We start from the raw sequence: 21,653 nt of genomic DNA, 5'->3' as shown, positions 1-21,653 counted from the left end.
AAACAGTGTCCAGCCTCTGCCACTACAACCATCTCCCCTCATTTGGGCAATTTAGCATTAAACCAAAAGGTAATAGAGTTACTGATTTTATACTGACCTCAGTGGAACCCTTTCAGTTTATTTCTGGTTTTGTGTGAAACTAATAAGGAGAAAAAAATCTCGGTCTTGTTTTCTTTCTCTTTCAAGGAATCTGCCAGACTGTTTTCACCAGATGAATTCCAGCCCTTAGATCCCACCCAAGAGTTTATATTTCCTCCAGAACTAATGGTAATTTTTGTGGCTTACTGTCTGCTCTTAAGCTCTGCCTTTTCCTTTATGGTGGTCCATAGTTCAAGACTCATTTTGAATTCCTATTTAGCAATGATTTATCAGAAGAAATGTCATATAATCTTAGATATAATTCTGGATTGATATGATGGTGTTCCAGTTATCTCCTTGATTAATTACATTTTTAAAATATCACATTGGAAAACTGAAGATGCAGAATTAATCATTAGGAGAGAATACTAAGTAAAAAAAAAAAAAAAAAAAAAAGCAGGCGTTCAGAGCAGCACGTGAATGTACAGATGTTCCCAGCAATCTGAATGACAAACGCTTTTTAATAATGCCTTTTCCCTATTTTGTCATTTAATAGTTTGTTCTATTTTTTTCTGTCAAAGTGTCAGCCTCAGATGGCACTTAGACAGGTGAGTGTTTAGCCCCAGTTTGTGGCAAAGTCACAGGCGTCTAAAACTGGAATGGAAAATGCTAATAATCCTTCATTACCGACAGCAGTATTTGCCCTAGAAACTACAAAAACTCATTGCTTTGCATTACTGTTAGATTCAAAGCCAAATTATATATGATTAGTTATCTCCTTACAGGAAGAAGTTGTCAACAGGGAGGTAAACATTTCTGACTATGTATTGGTACCAACACTAATTCACAAGCTATATCCAAGTGATCAGTGCCAGTCCAGGCATCCATATGGATGTATAAAGGGATGCAGCTGCTGGTATCACTGGTAATCTCAAACAAACTAAGTGTACAAATAACTTTTCTATTAATTTCACCAATTGCAGACCCTATTTGTGCATTTTTTATTTGGGGGCTATTTCTTGTACTTACTATTAATCCAGTCAGTTTACACATTGGAATGAATCAAAGGTTGTTCACTTGTGAATTCTAAAAATTTACCACTGTGCAAAGAATCAACTTGGCAGTTCAATTTCTATGCAGTTTTGAAGGATTGAGTAGAACTGCCCTATTTTAAGATCTTTTTACTTCTGATCTCATCAGTGTCTGTTAGACCTTGCCAACTGTATGTACCATACATTCATAGAATGGTTTGAGTTGGAAGGGACCTTTAAGATCATCTGGTTCCAACCCCCTGGATACCTTCCTCTAGACAAGGTTGCTCACAGCCCCATCCAGCCTGGCCTTGAATGCTTCCACAGAGGGGATATTCACAACCTCTCTGAGCAACCCGTTCCAGCATCTTCCCACCCTCACAGTAAAGAATTTCTTCCTAATGTGTAGTCTAAATCTACCCTCTTCCAGATTGAAACCATTTCCACTCATCCTGTTGCTACCTGCCCTTGTAAAAGTTATCTCCTCAGCTTTCCAGTAAGCCCTTCAGATACTTGAAGGCAATGTTTAAGTGTGTTAATCTGCTGTGTTTCCACATCAGAGAATGGCTGAAAATCAACCGAAAAGGACTCTGGTTTTTCATGGGGAACGAATGATGTGGATTTCTCCTGTAACCTTAGATGAATTACAGGATCTGAAAGCTGCCCACCCCAAAGCACCTCTTGTTGTTGGAAACACTGGTGTGGGTATGTACAGTCAGAATGTCTTCTATTACCATATTTTCAGTGTGCATCCATGGAGTGGGGCTAAGCTTACAGTTTATTTTGCATTTTCATCACTATTTTGGAATTGTGGTTATGGAATGTGTTTTTTTTGTCTAAAGTGTATTTCTGTTTGGTAGGACCTGATATGAAATTTAGAGGCGTGTTCCATCCAATTGTCATTGCTCCTGCCAGGATCCCAGATCTGAATGTGGTGAAATGCATGAGCGATGGTCAGTAGACTTTTCTTTGTTGAGACTTGAGAGATCCCAGATCTGAATGTGGTGAAATGCATGAGCGATGGTCAGTAGACTTTTCTTTGTTGAGACTTGAGAGATTCCTCTGCAGCAAGAGATATTACTGTTTTCCATGGCTCTGAAGGTGTTAAGTTGCTGTACAACAATCCTGGCTTTTCACCTGTGCCAAAGCATGCTTGGTTATTTCCTGTATCAAGGTGGCTGTGGCCACTGTGCGTGATACAGACTTCTGTCTTCATAACACAGTGGAGAACTGATCAGAAATATTTTGTGTAGTAGTACAGGGCCATTATCCTGGTAATACCAGTTCTGGTGCTAATTCATGTAATATATGAGTTTTGATCTCTGTACCACAATATGTTGTAGAATCACAGAGAGTTTAAGCAAAATTATGCAACTATGCATAATGTGTTTTTTTTTTCCTAAGTTAGAAAAAAAATATTTCTTATGTGATTCAACATGAATGATAATATGCATTAACTAATCCTGATGTCAAACATAAGAGCATTACATATTGCTAATTGATACTTTTGTACCTCAGTGTATGTATTTAAGATCAGTACAGAGATTTTTTTAAAATTGAAGTAAACCTAGGTTTTAGTTCAAAATAAGCTCTATTGAAATTTGAAATAGTAACTAGAAATGGATTTAAAAGTATGGTAATAACATAATGAAGTTTAAATTATGTTGTGCATGTTCTAAGGAAAATTAGGTTCCATATCTAATGTCAGTCACTTCCTAAATGCCTAAAGCAGCTTTCTTTGAAATGGTAACTAGTATTTGATATTGCATCTCGAGTGAATATCTTTTTCAGTTCATTTTAGTCAGCTGGTTCAAGTTGATGACTGACTTGTTCTTAGATGAGAAGTGGCTGGGAATTGGGAAAAGAGAATGTGGAGAGAATGTTTGCTGTATCTTTTATTCTGAAAAAAAAATTCTAGTTATGAGAGAGTGAGACATACTGGTTCTAACATGATAGAGATGCAATTTAGTTTGACAAGGAATTTTATTTTCTCTCTTTAATTAGATTTCAATGCAAAGGATGTTTGGATCAATTTTATTTTGTTTTAAATACTCAATATGTTACTCAATTAAGAGTCATTTTGAAATGATATGTCCTTTGATTTATATTTTTGATTGAATTCTAGTGCCCATTCAGAATGTTCTCACTTTTCATAACTAAAACCTATTAAAAATTTTGAATTGAAAAGCACTTTCTGCCATTTTATAGTATTGAAAAAAATTAAAAAGTATAATCTTGATATAATAATTTATCACTACTGAAGTGAATGTTTTTAGCTATAGGTTATCTTTCTAGTGGGAAAAAGAATAATACCATATACAGTGTGAGAATTACTTATTTTGTTGCAAATGCTACCTTAGGATAGTAACTATGTAAGTGCTTGAGAAGAGAAAAAGCCTGTTGAAATTCACCTTTGGGTGAAACCTCACTTAAGCGCTTACTTAGTCAAAGGTGGTGCAAGGAAAGCAGGTAGGAGAGAATAATATTCTTTTTTAGTGTATGTGTTGAATCTTTAGCTCAGTTTCATCATTTCATGAAACTCTATCCTCAGTCTCCTAAACTGGTCCCTCTAAAATGTGAAAGCTCTTTGCCTTAAATATAATGTACTGCGTGTGAGCAGTCCTGGCTGTAGTTTGAATGTAGTTTAAAACACTGGCAGTAAAGCCATTACATTAGGCTTTCATAATATTTTGGTTACAGGATTAACTATAGGAGCTGCCTGCAGCCTGTCTCTAATGAAAGACGTCTTGAGAAATGCAGTTTTGGAGTTACCTGAAGAGAAGACAAAGATTTTCTATGCGGTCTTGCAGCAGTTAAGAACACTGGGTGGAGAACAGATAAGAAATGTTGCTGTATGTTGTACATTATTTTCAGTAACAGTTGCATGTGTGGAACAGAAACTATGCAAAATTGCTTGAAAAACTTGCATTTTAAATTTTTAGAATTTTTATATTTAAATTTTTTAAAAAAATTTTAGCTGTTATTTTTCTCTCAGTACATCTTTTAGAGTTTTTATTGCACTTAAACTTTCAAGTGATCTTTTGGTATATTGTTACAATGAAAATATGAAGGTGATAAAGAGAAATAACATTCTTTTTTTTTTTTTTTCTCAAGTCATTAGGTGGAAACATTGTAAGTCGAAAATCAACCTCAGACTTGAACCCTATTCTGGCAGCTGGCAATTGTATGCTTAATCTGGCTTCGCAAGGTAAGAGATATTTTTCTTTTTCTGTACTAGTGTATCTATAAATATCTAAGGTGTGAGGGGCAGAGTGGCAAGGCCAGACTCTTCAGCAGTTTGTGGAGACAGGACAAGGGGAAATGGCCAGAAACTGGAGCATAGGAAGTTCCGCACAAATGTGTGCAGGAACTTCCATAGGTGAGGGTGACGGAGCACTGGAACAGGCTGCCCAGGGAGGTTTGGAGTCTCCTTCTTTGGAGATGTTCAAGACCCACCTGTTCAAGACGCCTACTTGTGTGACCTGGTGTAGGGAACCTTCTCTGGCAGGGGGGGTTGGACTCGATGATCTCAGATGATCTCTGGAGGTCCGTTCCAACCCTCACGATTCCATGATTCTGTGTTAGTGCCAGAAGTGCAGGATGACACTGTACAAGGTGCGAGGTTGGGTAGTAAATGGATGTTGAGTGTTTGTTAAGGAACTGTTTTCATATCTGTTAGAGAAGCAATTTACAAACTAAGAACATCACAGATTTCCATGTGAAGGTAAGCATTTGAACCAACTGGATCTTATGTCCTTTCATGGGCAGTGAATTGCCAAAAGCATTCCTTAAACCTTATTATTTGAGTAGCCCACCCTACTGATAGTTTTCCCTGTGGCGGGTACTTCGTGCTATCTTTAAAATTATCCCATGGCCCTGAGAGGAAGTCTAGCTTTTTGTTCCTTACATGAACTTTCAATACAGGAGTTTCTAGTCCAGCACTTTCTTTCATTTTCATCATTTTTCTTCCATCACTGCGTACTTTCCTCTGTTAGCTCGTGTCCCTGTGTACTCCTTACCATTAAAAGAGTGATAAAATTATTGGTAAGCATCAGGTATCTTGTGGCTTGAAACTGTATGCTCTCCTCCAGATGTCTTATGTCCTTTTTTTTTTTTTTTTGATTCTGTGATTCTAATGCCTGTTTTTGCCCTTGATCTAGACTGAGCATATACTGCCATTTCAGACCACGTAATATTTAATTCAGTAGCATGAAATAAATATTCTTTATGGTTTTGCTTCTGCGCCAGGGTTTCTTTGAACAGATGCAGAAAAAAAAAAAAAAGCCATATGATTTCCATGACTTCTTTCTGCATAGTTTACCATTGGAAATCAGAATACCTGTCAGAAGGTCTTCTGACAAGTGAAAGCACAAATATTTGCATCCCCTCGTTGAAAAGCTCCAGTGATATGCCTGTTTGAGTGATGAATAGAATCACTGACTGGTATCTCTTTCTGTTAGCCTGGTAGAATTTTACTGCTAAGTTTTCAGGTATTTTCACAGGTTTTTAACATATTTCTTCACCAAGTAGTAGTTAGCGAAACCTAGGAAAAGTGGATTGCTCAGGAAAAAGAGGTTGCAGAAACAGTCTTCATTATTTTTTACCTTAGTAAACTAACAGTGTAAAAAAGTAAAAGTAACAGTGTAAAAGTAACAGTGTAGCAGAAAATGCATCTTCCCACATTCTGGCTGGCTCTAAGTGGAATTGGACAATATATCTATACAGATTTTATTCCATATGAAATTGCATAGGCAAAACCCTAAAAACACCAGTGCTGCTATATTGACAGTATTGCTTTTCAGATTCAAAACTCAAAAAAATCACCTTTCTGTACTAAAACTTACTGTTACAGTAGTTGTGTTTTAGGAATGCAGTTTGAACGCTAAATGATATTCTGGAGTGAATGTGTTGTCATTACATGTAGCATGGAAAAACATGAGGAAAGTAGTTTTCCTTCAATGCAACCAGTGTTGCAGTATCAGGCTCATTGAATATACGAGGGGATACATGAAGCTCTTACAAATGACACCAAAGATTATCTGGTTCTAGAAAGTCTTGAGATGACTCAAACAGATAATAAAATTAAGTCAGTTTATATTTTTACAGCAGTTCTCCCTCATTCAGTAGTCTTACTCGTTCCCTTTACTTTAGCAGAGAAGGCACTGATGACAGTAGCTATAGAGATTTGGTGCAACACACTGACAGAAGCAGGAGAAGAAAAGCCGTAGCATCAGTAGAGAAGATTACAGAACAGGGGTAGTTCTCCATTTTTTAGAACTCTGGTGTCATGATACTATGTAATACTGAACACTCGTACATTTATAGAGTATAGCACTGGTAGATGTTACGTAAACTCTAAAGTTTGTATTTACTTATGAAATTTGCATGTTTTTCTTGCCAACTAAAACTGTTTAATGTTTATTTTTAGCACAGTTGTGCAAAAGCTTCTGGGTTTTGTTTTGTTTTGGTTTTTTTTAGGAGGAAAGAGATGGATTCCTTTGAGTGATATTTTTGCAAATGGAGTTGGTAACAATGCTATAATGCCGGAAGAGGTTTTAGTCTCTGTCCGTATTCCCCATTCTAGGAAGGTGAGTCACTGGTGTGTTTAGATTTGCTTCATGAAGATTTAGAGACTTATATAAACAGCAGGAGTGGGGCATAATGCCTGTGTTTCAGGTAATATTATTACTGCTTAGTTTCTGGATTCCTTACATTTCATATTTTTTACTGAAAGTTCAACATAAGGAAGCATGTACTGAATGCTCAGGGAGCTGAATTTGTGCTGTCTGGTTTTATTCACTTGCTTCTTGTGGTGCCAAAGTATGTTTTGCTTTCTTTTGCTTACATATCTGCCACTTATTCACTTCTGTCTGATCTTGTTCAGGGAGAGTATATCTCTGCATTTAGACAAGCACCTAGAAGAGAAAATGCTCTCCCAATAATTAGTGCTGGAATGAGAGTCCTTTTTGAAGAAGGTACAGACAAAATAAAGGATTTGAGCATTTTCTATGGAGGTGTTGCTTCAACAACAATCTGTGCAAAGCAAACTTGTCAGACTCTTGTTGGAAGGTAAAATTCTTCAGTGTTTTCTGTGTCTCAGAATAAAGGCATTTTGATAGCTTTTTTTTGACGCTTTATGTGCTTAAATTTATTCTAATATATTTATACCCTGATATCTAGCATTGTGTAATTAACTATGTGGGATTATCTGTTTGAGATACTTCAAAGAAGGCCTTATCGGAAAATATGGAACAATAATTGAAAACATTAATCAGATCACTTAAAAGCATCTCCAGTTTGCAACAGTATTGTCATTTTCTTTTCTCTACATATGGGACAGTATCTCCAGAGTGATGATAGTGTATAAGTTTTAAATCAGTTTTCTTGTGACATAGGGCTCCATTTCACTGACTTAAGATACCTCACTTCTGTGAGTGACATTGACCAACACTGTTTTAAAAAATGCAGGCTGTCGTTACAGTGAACATTTAGGTTTCATTGTAAGCAGAATGGTACAAAGGTATTACTGATATACATCCGTATTTGTTTACTTATATATCTTGAGCCTTCGTCTGATTATATCTGTATTATTCCTTCTGACAGATACTGGAATGAAGAGATGTTGGATGAAGCTTCCAGGCTAATCCTCAATGAAATAGTTCTTCCAGACTCAGCCTGGGATGGGAAAGTAGAATATAAAAAAATTCTGATAGTTAGTTTCTTCTACAAATTTTTCCTGGAAGTATTACAGTCCTTGAAGACAATGGTAATTGTCTTCAATTCTCATGGGATTCCTTTTTTTCTAGTTAAATGAAAGGCTTTTTCCTATGTCAAGGTTTGCAGTCTGTAGAGCATGCTAAATATTTTCTTATAGAGTTAAGATCTACAGAGAAATGCAAGCACTTAAATCTCAAAGAGATTTATGGAGAGGTGCCTGCTTAACTTTTAGATGCCCGAATGTCTTTCCCTTGGATATTGGGCTATAAAACAAAAATAAAAACTTAGCAAGGATATTGCAAAAGTATATCAGTATTAAGATCTTCTTACTCTATCTGTCTGCAGTTCAAAAAAAAAAAAACCGAAAAAAAAACAACAAAAAAAACAACCAAAAGTATAAAGGCTTTGAAAAGTAACTGTATGCATTAAACCAATGCTTCTTGTACGAGTTGTTGAGTGGGAGAATTTCACTGGCTTAATACATTTTAGCTGTGATTTATTTATTTTTGCCTATAATCTGTTCTGAGGAAAAACATCCCTTTTGCATTTCTTTTCAGAATTACCTTAAGCTATTTCCCCCATTTCCGTTGCTTAGATAATTTTCTAAATTTATTCTAACCAGGAGTTATTCTGTACCAGTTTTGATCAGATCTCAAAACAAATCTCCTCTGACTGTCTCTACATTATGTTGCTTACTTGAAACACACGTATAAATATTATTTAGTGAAATCTTAAAGCTCTAAATTCTTTTCACATTGTCATTTTAGAGCCTAAACTGTGGGAATCTGGAAATAATTTTCTGTATAAAGAGCTTGAATTGGGAGATTTCTGTTGTTAGCTTTACTATTTAAAACATGAGCTTTAATAGTGATTTTAGTAATTTACTTCTTTTTCAGGACCCTTGTCGCTATCCTGGCATACCTGCGGAGTATGAGAGTGTTCTAGAAAACTTCCAAACCAAAATGCCCCAGAGTATCCAAATATTCCAGGCAAGCAATTTCATTCTAAGATTGTTCTGTGCTTTGTGAGACTTGGTTAAAAGTAAAGGTTCAAGCAAGAACTGAGAGCAACAGGCATGGAGTGTTTGGTTTTAAGTGTATCTAATTAATAAAAACCTTGCCTTCTGGATATACTGAATTATAAATGGCTCACCAAAGATAAATATTCCAAATAAGCCCTATTGTCAGCCTGCTTAAAGCTGTTACATGACTGTGTTCAATCTAATCTGAAAAATCTTAGACAAAAATAAAAAGCATTGACAAGTCCAAGGATACAGTAATATTCTTGTATCGAGTTGCACTTTTCCTAGGCTTTAAGAGGGTTCTTAGTTCTTAATGTAGATTTAGGAAACGATGACGTTTGTGATAGCGATCTGCTCAGAGTGTTAAATGAGAAGTCAGCAGTAGATGGCAGCAAAGAACACATCTTAGATTTTCTGAGCTCTTTGAGACCTAGTGGCTAGATCTGACTGGGAAATCCAGCAAGGAAAGGCTTTTGATCTTTTCATGTCATTGATAAGAGTACGGTTTATAAAAATCAAGTTGTTAGAAACCTGAAGAAAATTCAAATGAAATATTGGGAAACATTTTTGTTTCAATTTTAGATATTCTTTAGAATAACTTGTTGCTTCAAATTGAAGTAATTATCTACAGCTTCTGCAGACTTACCTTAAAAGTAATGGCAGTACAAAATTAACACAGGATCCAGGGTTAAGGAAATTAGTTTTCTGTGTTTTTTCTACAATTTATTCCTGAGCTGCCACAGAGAGTGACTTAACAACAGAAATGGGCAATGTTTATTTTTCTGATCAGCCAGAACTGAGAAACACAGAAGATACAGAAACCCAGTCTGTTTCATCACTTTAAATTGCTGACTTTTGCAAATTCTTATCTTCTACCTGGAATATTTCATATGGATCTGTTATTTATTTATTTTTAAAGTAGGGAAAAAAAGAATACGTATCTTTCAAGATAAACATGAGATAAAGTTTAGATGGACTTGCTGAGTAACTTCAGTCAGTCAAGTGAAAAATGTCTTTGGTCTAATAACAGAGAATGTACCAGAAAGCGCAAGAGAGAGAAATACATAGAGAGAGCACTTGTGTGCTGGAGGCTGTAGGAGAAGAAAAGACTTTGGGACCTGAGCAAATCACTAGCTCTAAATGCAGAAAGTGAAAAGGTGTGATCACTGACCCAGAAACTAGATAATTGGTTTGGAAGTGAACATCAACTAGTTGATTTGGCTATAATTCAACTAGAATTATTTAGTAATACTAAATTAATTTTCAGGAAAACCTAGAAAAATAAGGTTAATAAGACATGACATTCATACACTATTGTAAGGGAATAAAATTGAGAAGGAAATACTTTAACATGTTCTCTCTGATTTGCACTGATTGCAGTCTTTCGTTGAGGAAGATAAATCCTACAAGCCATTGCAAATTGTTGAAACTAGAACACCACAGACTGACAGAATACAGAACAGAAAAATGTGAGAATAATTCAGAAAATTATCAGAGTCTCATGATACCAATCAGTAAGGGGAAAACTGGCCTTCTGAAAACTAGCTGTTCTTTATATAACTTCGATGTAAGTGATTCTGGAAAACATGCATTTAGGTAAAACTATACAAGATTCTTGGAAGACTCCCTAGGAGAAGTGATTGTCGAAAACCTCAGGAGCAGCAGTCCAGTTCTGCATCTGTTTTCAGTATAGAACCAGAAGATGATAATAAAGACAATTAATCTTTATGTGATTTTCTATTTAATGCAATATAGCATTATTTTTTAACTTTCTGCATGTTTTTTTTTTTTTTTTTTTTTTTTTTTTTTTTTTTTTTATGATATAGAATGTAGAGCTGAGTCAGTCTCCCCAGGATCCTGTGGGACGGCCTATTATGCACCAGTCTGGAATTAAGCATGCCACTGGTGAAGCAGTTTACGTTGATGATATTCCTTCTGTCGATGGAGAGCTCTTCCTGGCTGTTGTCACTAGTTCCAGAGCTCATGCTAAGATTATGTAAGTGTTCCAAGAGTATCTGAAGAAAGTTTACTTTGAAGTCTGCTGTTTTTAGAACAGATTAATGAAGTTGGATTATGTGTATACAGAATAACACATCTGATACCCACAATGGCTCAGGTGTTGGAAGCAATATAATCATAGAATCACTGAATGGTTTGAGTTGGAAGGGAGCTTTAAGATCATCTGTATCCAACCCCCTGCTGTAGGCAGGGTCACCTCCCACTAGACCAGATTGCATTCACAACCTCTCCGGGCAACCTGTTCTAGCATCTCCCCACACACACAATAAAGAATTTCCTTCTAGTATTTAGTCTGAATCTACCCTCTTCCAGTTTAAAACCATTTCCCCTTAATCCTGTTGCTACCTGCCCTTATAAAAATTCTCCCCCCATCTTTCCAGTAGGCCCCCTATTGTCACTCTAGTAGAAGGCTCTAATTGGATTTACATATATCACTTCATATTGCTGTGATTGAACTACTTCTGTTCGGTAAGCTAGCGTACTTAATCCTTACCTAGATACCTACACATAGTGCTGAGCTGTGCAATGCAGAGAGGCACCTGAACGTTCATGAACATAGTTTTGAAATCTCAACTCAGTTATGAAAGAGGAAAATTGTTCAAAATGTAGGAAATAACATTGTCACATTGCAACAAGGTAGAAAAGCTCGTATGAGGCCTTGTAAGAGAAGACAGTTTGAAGATGATCTTATTTGGAAAGGGAACTATTTTCACCTATGCTTGAGTAGTGATATATGAAAGTTTTTCCATTGTTAAGGTACAAAAATACACAAGTTGTATGCCCTGTGTTCAAGCATCAAGACATATGTTTCTGTGCTGTTGTCAAGGTTACTTATGAAGACAGAGAACTGGAGTTGCTAGCTATAGAGTCTTTGTAATACATCCTGTCTTATTCTCAAGTTGGCAATAGTATGCTGGGTTTGGATATATTCTTTTTGGTACCATCTAGGAGCTGACATCCTTTCTACCCCCTAGATTTGCAGCAGTCGGTAGGATTTATTCATTCTTTTTTGTCTTTTGATTTCAGTATCCAGGAAGGGTGCTTGTAGATATGCTGGGATCTTGATGATCTGCTAAAGTAGATGCTGCAAAAATGCTGTTCTTACAGACCTTCTGCAATTCTTTCTGGTCTTTCCACACACGTGTTCTCATTCGTACCAGTCTTGCCAATTCTGTCATAATTCTTCACCTGAAATCTCAATTTGTAGAAAGTTTATTAATGTATTTGATATCTATGTATGCTGTAAAGTCTTAATGAGTTGCAATTATGCAGATTTTTATGAAATTAATGAATTTTAGCAGCCTAATGAACAGATGATTTCTCTGTCATGTTTAGAACATTTTCTAGAATCACAGCAAGTTACTGGAATTTTTAATTCCCTTTGATCATTTATTTACGTACCACAGATAGAAAAAAGAGACGTATCTAATTCTGGCAGCATGTGCAGATTCTGACTGTACAAGAAATATACTTCTGATTGTGTTCACTCCCTATGTGTAACTATAAAACTAATGAATTACACTTCTGTCTTTCCATGTACCAATTAGAGCTGTAGATACCTCAGAGGCTCTGAAGGAACCAGGTGTGTTTGATGTCATAACAGCTAATGATGTACCAGCTACAAATGAGTTTCACTACTCTGATGATCCAGAGATTATATTTGCAAGAAACAAGGTTTGAAAGCAATCTTTTTAAAATTTTTAAAATTTATTTTGTTAATTTCTACAACTTTTTCTTGTAGTCTTTATAATGAAATTTTGCCTGCTGTCTCTTGTATTTCTGTATAGTGGGTATGTCAGGGAATCATGTTAGGCATATGACACAGATTCAAAGAATGTCTAGAGTTGGAAGGGAGCCATCAAGCCTGTAGCTCTGCATACGATTACCTAAAAATTAAATAATACAGCTGAAGGTGTTGTCCAAACGTTTCTTGAACTTGAGAAGGCTTGGTGCTGTGACCACAGCCCTGGGGAGCCTGTTACAGAACCCAAATGCCCGCTTGCTGCAGAACATTTTCCAAAGACACAGCCTAAACCTTCCCTCGTGCAGTTCCACGCCCTTCCCTTGGGTCCTGTTATTGTCACCAGAGAAAAGTGCCTGCCCCTCTGTTACCCCTCATGAAGAAGCTGTATCTCATCTTCTCCAAGCTGAAGAAATCAAGTGACCTCGACTGCTCTTCATACGTCTTCCCATCTAGACCTTTCACCATTTTTTTTGCCCTCCTTTGGACACAGTCTAATAGTTCTGTCCTTTAAGTTGTGTCATGCAAAGTTGTATATTGTACTCAAGGTGAGGCTGCAACCATGGGTAGAGAAGAGTGGGACCAGTATGACACATTCTTATATTTTCTCACTCTTTTTTTGGACTCTTAAAACAGCTGATGTGTGTTATAATCTGGCAAGAGAAATATGTATAAATCAGAGGAAGACATATGAAATCTCACAAAATCATCTGAGTTGTTGGGAGGGTGTATTTCGTTGAGACTACCAAATTGCTTGCAGATTTTTGAAAACCTTATATTTTTTGGTTCCCCAACAGTACACGTCTTCCTGGTGATTTGTTAGCTTCACGGATGATCTAAAAAGTGAAAACAAAATTCAAAAAAAAAGGAAGCATTAGTAATTGTTATATGAAGGAGGAATTTCAGAAACACATACAGGAGTAATTTAATCCACTATTCTATTATATGTATTTCACAGGTAATTTGTGTTGGTCAGATTGTATGTGCTGTAGCTGCAGATTCATATGCTCATGCCAAACAAGCTGCTGCAAAAGTGAAGATAGAGTATGAAGCGCTGGAACCTGTGATCTTGACAATTGAGGTGCTAATCTTCTTTTCTCTTGCTTTTTCACTGTTTTATCTATTTAGGTAATGGAAGCAGAAGTCTGTGCTTCTCACTTGCCTTTTTTAACATGTTTTTCTAAGCAAAAACAGTGAAACTGAATATGCAATTAAATAGTTTGTCAGTAACTCTCTAAATAACTTCTGACTAATTTTGGCCACTTGTAATATATATATGGTAGTCTCAAAAGTATTAAGATCTCAGAAGTTTTGTAATAATCAACATAAGAGGAGGAACAAAGATTTTTTCCTGTTGTTCCTGGGGAGTAAAAAGCAATGAGCAATCTGATTATTTCTAATTCTATTGGGAGCTACCAACTTGACAACCAGCATGTTAATCAATTATATATTATTGGCTGAACAATCAATTTCTTAATACTTACTTGTTGACTAGTTAGAAAGCAGACAAAGTTAGGCTGGAGATGCAGGAACTGTTAGAGGAATGTGTGGGAAAGTATATTAGGGATATGGAACATCTTGGAAATGTGATGTGGAACTCACAGGGATGGGTGGAAATAAGGAGCAAAGGACATGTTTGCAGGGAGCTAAAATTAGTTCTGTCAATCACTTATTTACATAATGTGTATGGAGTAACAGAATACTCATTCTGATATAAAAATAGAAGTGATTTCTTTTGAAAGGTTGGCAAATAATCGTATCTCTGAAGAGAACGATATTCTTCCTGAGATAAAATGCCATGACAAACTGTGAACCTGCAAAATACACTAAAAAAAATGTTTCTGTTTTTCTCTGCTGCAGGATGCTATAAAGCACAATTCATTCTTTGAGCCAAAAAGAAAATTAGAACGTGGAGATGTTGATAAGGCATTTGAAACTGTCGATCATATACTTGAAGGTACATTGCAGAATATATTTGATAAGAAGTTGTCAGTTTTTGGTCTTCCCTGTTTGTTCCTGAAGTGTCATTTTGGCCTTTTTTTCAGTGATGTCACGTGGCCATAAACCCTGAGAAAGCTCTAGGCTGTCTGGAATAAAAGTGTGATCAAACCTAGTAGATTTGAGATCCTGTTTCATTCAAGTTTTCTGTGCCCTCTGCCCTTGAGGTAGAATCACAGGATAATTTAGGTTGAAAGGGAGTTGTCTGGTCCATCCTCACCCTCAAAGAGTTCCAATTAGAGCAGGATACCCAGGGCTACATCCAATCAAATTTTAACAATCTTCCAGGATGGGGATTCTACAACTTTCTACATCTTTCAATGTTTGACCATCTTCATGATGATTTTTTTTTCCATATGTCAAGTTGCAGTTTCTTGTGTACTTTGACTCTCATCCTTCTGCTTCACACCTCTGAGAGCAATCTGGATCTGTCTTGTCTATCCCCTCTCATTCGGTAGTTGTTGACGACAGTAAAATTTGCCATTAACCTTCTTCTTCTTATGCCTGAGTAAAATCTGTTTTTTCAGTCTCTTGTTACACATTCTGTTCTCTAATGCTGTCACCTTCTTGCTGGCCTTCAGTATGTCTATGCTTTGCTTAATTAATCTGTGTTTTATTTAATATTGCCAACATTTGTAGGCAATATTAGTGTGCTGTTAACCAAGTTCTGTTGATGTCACTGGAACAAGACCAATTTAAATCTGTGCAAAGTTTGACTTATGTTTTTATTTTAAATGTTGCTCCTTTTGTACAGGATGCATCAGAAGATTTGACATTGACTATCATGATTTGCATGATGATGAGCAGTATTTTTTTTTTCTGGCTCACATTTTCCTGTCCTTTTCCTTCAGTAATAGTTGTGTTTTTTCTTTGGAACAGGGGAGATTCACATTGGGGGACAGGAACACTTTTATATGGAGACTCAGAGTGTCCTTGCTATTCCAAAAGGAGAGGATAAAGAAATGGATGTGTTTGTTTCAACACAACATCCAGCATTTATCCAGGTAATATAGAGGATTTTCAGAGGATGTGATTGAACTTGTGACAGAGGGCTCCTTAAGTGTGGTTTGAAAATCCCATCTTAGCAATTTAGAAATATTGGGAATGTGAATTTGCACATCTGGATTATCCAGTGGGATCTGCTTTGTAGTACTGCTGTATCCTGATGTACACTGACCACTCTGCTTTGACAGTAAGGAGGAAGAAAATGTCTCTTTGAGACACTTTGAAATGTCACTTTGAAAAAAGAGTATCTTGCCCCCACTGTTGTGTTTTTGAGAAACTTCGTGTGGAGTTTCTCCCTTAGCTTCTGTTGAGGTGAAGAGCAATCAGCATTCTGCAGTCGTTGTGCTGACAGACGGAGCTACTCTTATTAGCTGTAGGGGAGACTGCTGCTCCATGTCATAATGGTAAAGCAAACTGATGCAACATATTGTCTGCATAGCATTGGCTATGGTACATGAAACTGATACTATTTCACAACAAATGCTGGCATTTTGTGTTCAGCACCCAGTTCAACTGAGCTTTTCAGTTTCCATTACCTTATTGGCAAGAGCCAAGAAGCATGACAAACTTTGAGAAAATGATGTATATTAGAGATTTGAAGAAAGGATATACCTGGTATTAATAAGGCTTTAGATTATTAAAAAACAAATTTAAATTTTAATTAGAAGTTAAAATAATATAAATGCTTTAGTTAATAAAAATGTATACTGTATTCTAATATTTATTTAGTTATACATGAAGCTTTTCAGTTTTTCATGCATAAATTATGTACTTTTTGGTATGTATATTCTTTACTTCTGTTCATGACCCTTTCACAGTCTCCATGACAGAGATATTGAATGAAAACACTGCTGAGTGTTTCTTGTTCTCTTTTGCTTGCTCTTAAAGTTGAGATTAAGGAAAAAAGTTTTGTAAGCCAATTTAACAACAAACATATGAACAGAATATCTTTATAGCCATTCTCTGCAAAAGGTTCTTAATTCAAATACTGATTTTAGAGCTAAAAGCAGGCCCTGATACTGGTGTAAAACTCTTTCTACAGGAGATGGTAGCTGCAAGTCTAGGCGTTCCAGCAAACAGGATCATGTGCCATGTTAAACGAGTTGGTGGAGCTTTTGGTGGGAAACTCCTGAAAGCTGGTTTACTGGCATCAGTTGCTTCAGTGGCAGCAAACAAGTAAGTGTGATGTGTGTGTACTGGGATATGAAGAGATAACTGAGTAAACAAGTTTTACATCTTGGCAAAATTGTCTCTTCCCTTCTGAAGGTTGCTAGCCAAAATGTCATAAAATCCTATCTGTATACATTTGGTAAGATTTTTCAATGCTTTTCTTTGTTCACTTTGTTAGACTGCTTAAGTTGTGTTAAGCAGCTTCACCTCATCTGAATTGAAGGGATTTGAAGAGAATGTGAGTAGTGTAAGTTTGAAGTAGTCTTGAAATGATTGAACATTTGTAAAAGTCCAGTCCCTAAACGCTGAAACGCATTCAAACCATGACATTAGCCGTCCGGAAGTGAACTGGATCCTGCCGTGTCAGTGGATGAGTTTATGAGTGGAACTGTTCTTAGCACAATTAACGGAGTTCAGTCTTAAAACTGAAATTTTCATTGACTTTCAAGAGGTGAAGTTAAAAATTCTGACTTGATTGTAACTGCAAAAGAAAATGAACTCTGGATATAGCATTATGCACGTATTTAAGCCTATTAACATTCAGTTTTGTACTAAAGCTTAGTGCATACTTTTATACGTTGCAAATCTGGATTCCTAATTAATAGAATACACTAACACTGTTAATGATAACTATTAGTTTATCTGAAATTCTTACTTTTCTTTTCTTGATTTAGAACCAACAGAGCAGTCCGTCTTATTCTGAGCCGGGGAGATGATATGTTGATCACTGGTGGCCGACATCCTTTTATTGGCAAATACAAAGTGAGTACCATAAGAATTTAGTGAAAAAACATCTGCTCGTTGTCCTTGAATAAGGAGTTCAGTGTCACTGGTTAATACTTTTTCTATTCATTAGAGTAATAATAAAGAGTTTAAAAACAAACTACTTTCTCGGAAACAAAGAGGTATAGTTGCTTTGCAGACTGCTTCTTTCTCTATCTCTGCAGAGTTTTTTGTTTTGTTTTCTAGTTCATTGCTGAATAATCTCCTTTTGTATCTCTGAATTGCTGAATAATCTCCTTTTGTATCTCTGTCTTTCTTCCTGGGACTTGGAAGGCAGGCTAGCTCAGACTTGAGCAGGTGTTTTTAAACCCTGCATGCAGTTAAATTTACATGAAGGAAATGCTGTTTTTTTCTCAGAAATAGTGTGATTCATGAAAAGGCACTTTCTGGAGGAAACTTACGGCTTCCTTGTTCATGCATTGTCATTACTTGTAACAGTTTATTAGGGAAAATGCGGTCTACATTTCAATCTCGAATACATAGATAAAGCAGAAGGAATTGTCTAAGATGTATCCCTGAAGAAAAAAATATTTGTAGCTCATGTTGAGAACTCAGCAACTATCTTTAATGGCAACAGGTGAAAAGAGATGCAAGATAAACATAACGTTTCTTCATAAATACAAGCAAATGTCATACTGCATCTGCTATCTGTTCTTACAGTTAGGAAGAAATTTGACTCTGCCTGCTGTGGGCATTCCTAGATGACATTTAAGCCATCTGTTAGGCAGCACACAAAAAACCACTGGGCTTCCCTGTTTCTTCCTTTATCGATAGGCTTGTTTCCTGTATCTATACTTCTTAAATTTTCTCTTGTCCTTTTTACAGTTTCAGTAATGCTGCTCAGGAATTAACAGTGCAGTAGGAGCCTTATGTGGCTTACGTTCATTTGCAAAATATACAAACAGTGAAGAAATGAATGTCAAAAATCTAAGGTAATTGGTGATTTGTTGTAGGTTGGCTTCATGAATGATGGTAGAGTCAGAGCTGTGGATGCCAGATATTACATTAATGGCGGATGCACCCCTGATGAATCTGTCCTGGTAAGGATTTCATAAGCTGGTAAATCTTATAACATGGAGAAATTATTAGCTGGAAAATTATTAATGTCAAACTCACTTGCACAGGTATTAATCATATAATCATGCAGTGTAAGGACTGTGTTCTTACTGAAAAATCTACACCTAGCAGTTTACCTTTCCTTATTTAGTTATGTCAGCTTCTTGATGTTTTCCTTACACATTTGCTTCATATGTGGGCTCTCGGGCTTGTTTTCCCATTACAAACATGTCAGCAGTGTGTTCATTTAAAAATACATAGTATCTATGTTTGTACCAGCAATAAAGCTTTGTGTCTGCAAAGCTGAGCAGATCTTCCTAGCCTTCAGAATATAAATGTAGTGATAATTGTTCTGCTATCAGCTCTGTGCATTTCTGTCCCAAATCTGCACTTACTGTGCTGTGTACAACAGTTCCTTGCTTATAGTTCTACATAGTACAAAATGTTGCTATCTCTCTGCACTTGTTTAGGTTATTCTGACGTGCGGAATCAAACTCTGTAACCCAAGTAAGATTGCAAAGCAGGTACACTTTATTCAGTGCTGCGCAGACACCTAGGTGCAAGGGGGATAAATCTGCCTAACTTGCACACCGTCTAGAAAAATGGTGCTACACATATAGGCGGAACGGATTCATCATCAGTAGTTTTCCCGGAATTCGGATACACAGTCATTACACCCCTGAGTTTGTTAGCATGCAGACCCTCCCCTCTTGCACATGCGTAGTGGGTCATGGGATGAAGATTTGTTGTTTTCCTCACAAAGGCTTCTGACCATTTTCGCTGTAAACTCCTGGCCTTTCGGGGGGGCATCCCTCAAAAGTGGTTTCTTCTTGCCCTGTGGACATCTAATCACCTCCCTGCCAAATGTCCTCGGGCTGTTCTCAAACCCTTATTTTTGTGGCCTTCCTCCCCCTCACTATCCCAGACACAGTGTCTGCCATCCCTTATTTTCTAGCAAGCTGTACATTCTTGCTTCTGTAAACTATCTCTAACTATTCCCCTTCACGCCCCTTATTCTCAGTCACTGTGAAGCCTTCTTGCCTTTTTACTGTCACTTATGGGGCCCGTCTCACCTTTCAGTTCTACCTGTAAGTGAAATATTTTTTGAGATTACTGTCTATATGGGTTACTATCCTGCCTGAAGGTATTTTCTGTGCACTGAAATCTGTCAGTGCAATTGTCCGTACTATTGCTGTTTCTAAAAATTGATCTGGCTTAGCAAAATAATCCATGTTTAAAGCATCAAGATTAAAGCAGACATTTCTAGGAAGAAACTTGAGCATAACTTAGCATTGTAGTATAACTGTGTTATGTTCACTCTGGTATATCAATAATCCTCTTAAGACTGTTGAGCTTCTGACACACATTTTCTCTGAAGTCCATAAAAGTTGTGATTGTAGCAAGAAAAATATGTCCCCTGTTTTCATTCCACTAATAACATTTCAACTTAAATTTCCTAAGTGGAAAGGTAGCATTATATGACATTATCCATATACATAGTTATTACAGCAGTATTATTCAATTGTCTGTATACATAAATGTTTTGAAGTTTATTGTTTAAAGCACAGTAGAACTTGTAGGTATTTAAGGTTAGATTTATTGCTCTAAGAAATGTACTTAACACTAAAGAGATCTAATGGCCTGACCATGAGACATTAAAAAAAATTATTTATTTTGATATTGAGTCCCAAAGTCTAACTAGAGATACCTACTGTGGGATTTTCCTTTTCTTGTGTTTCTATGTCAGGTGAAACCTCTAAGAAACAAACATCCCAACAGCAACAAAAATCACAGAAGAACCAGAAGAGAGCAGTACATAGGTTTTCTACAGGAACCAAACCTTAACTGTGAATTTTGATAGGATGTGATAATTCAGAATTCTTTCATCAGTTCCTTTCACAGCTTCTGTTGCTTTCAATCTCATTCTCCTTTTAATTCTGCAGGAGAATGAAGCAGGAGCAAAACCAATCTTAAAATGAATAATCCATTATATCTTTATCTAATGACTGAACAACTAGTAACATCTGTTTTCTGTGAATAGCAGGTGAAAACAACTGAAATCTAATATGTTGCTTGAGAAATGACTGAAAATATTTGTGTGTGTGCTTAATGATTAATGATTGTCAGAAAACTGAAGGTCTTTCTATGAGAAGAAAAATATTTAAATGTGAATCTGAAAGAATTACTGTTCTGAAATCTAACTCTCCTTGTTTGTTCCCTACTTCAGGTAGCAGAAGTGTCCTTATTAAAAATGGACAATGTGTATAAGATTCCCAACTTGAGGTGCTGGGCTTCTGCTTGCAAAACAAACTTGCCATCAAACACAGCATTTCGAGGGTTTGGTTTTCCTCAGTCAGGACTGGTGACAGAAACTTGGATAACAGGAGTTGCAGAGAAAACAGGTTTATCACCAGAAAAGGTGAGAATACAAAGACATCTCTTATGAAATGAAATCTATTAAGTTAAAATTATTTGGATTAGCTCAAATGTTTGAACAAATCTTTTTAATGTCAAGCATGATTTGTACTGTAATTGTTTCTTTTTAACGGTGTCTGATTATTGAAGAATAGCATGCTCTTTACAACTGAACGAAAATGGTAATTGCTCATAAAAAAAACCCATAATACACTAGACTAGTTGTCTACTGGTTCTCCCATATGGTCAGTCTACCTTTAATGTGATTGTGGTGTCTGCTAATTTTATTATTTCAGGTTAGGGAAATAAATATGTATAAGGAGGATGAGCAAACACACTTCAAACAAAAACTTGATCCACAAAACTTAGTACGTTGTTGGAATGAATGTTTGGAGAAATCTGCATACTACAGTAGGAAAACGGCTATCGAGGAATTTAACAAACAAAATTACTGGAAGAAAAAAGGCATTGCCATTGTTCCAATGAAGTTTCCATTTGGACTAGGCTCACGTTACCTTTCTCAGGTTAGTTTTTTTTAAAGAATAAACAAGCTGAATTTTTCGTTTGTAGACAATTATAGTTACCTTATAACAATAAAGGAAAAGTCATCTTTCAACTT

At 36.3% G+C, this 21,653-nt stretch overlaps 1 protein-coding gene across 1 annotated transcript in view; it reads left to right on the top strand.

Moving 5' to 3' along the window:
- The window catches only part of AOX1 (aldehyde oxidase 1), a 39,722-nt gene that overhangs the window by 7,329 nt on the left and 10,740 nt on the right, over positions 1-21,653 (top strand). Inside the window, exons 8-26 of the mRNA XM_052676406.1 lie at positions 187-267; positions 1,670-1,814; positions 1,970-2,062; positions 3,810-3,961; positions 4,224-4,317; positions 6,588-6,697; positions 6,994-7,178; positions 7,713-7,875; positions 8,723-8,815; positions 10,674-10,843; positions 12,414-12,540; positions 13,566-13,688; positions 14,468-14,564; positions 15,485-15,609; positions 16,653-16,786; positions 17,455-17,542; positions 18,517-18,603; positions 20,847-21,038; positions 21,331-21,558. Of these exons, the coding sequence (XP_052532366.1) occupies positions 187-267; positions 1,670-1,814; positions 1,970-2,062; positions 3,810-3,961; positions 4,224-4,317; positions 6,588-6,697; positions 6,994-7,178; positions 7,713-7,875; positions 8,723-8,815; positions 10,674-10,843; positions 12,414-12,540; positions 13,566-13,688; positions 14,468-14,564; positions 15,485-15,609; positions 16,653-16,786; positions 17,455-17,542; positions 18,517-18,603; positions 20,847-21,038; positions 21,331-21,558 (2,487 nt within the window). The remainder of the gene's footprint in view (positions 1-186; positions 268-1,669; positions 1,815-1,969; positions 2,063-3,809; positions 3,962-4,223; positions 4,318-6,587; positions 6,698-6,993; positions 7,179-7,712; positions 7,876-8,722; positions 8,816-10,673; positions 10,844-12,413; positions 12,541-13,565; positions 13,689-14,467; positions 14,565-15,484; positions 15,610-16,652; positions 16,787-17,454; positions 17,543-18,516; positions 18,604-20,846; positions 21,039-21,330; positions 21,559-21,653) is intronic.

Source organism: Tympanuchus pallidicinctus, unplaced genomic scaffold, assembly GCF_026119805.1.
Source record: "Tympanuchus pallidicinctus isolate F22 unplaced genomic scaffold, pur_lepc_1.0 scaffold15, whole genome shotgun sequence".
Taxonomy (NCBI): domain Eukaryota; kingdom Metazoa; phylum Chordata; class Aves; order Galliformes; family Phasianidae; genus Tympanuchus; species Tympanuchus pallidicinctus.
Note: the sequence above shows the minus strand (reverse complement) of the source record. Positions and strands in the feature narration are given on the sequence as shown.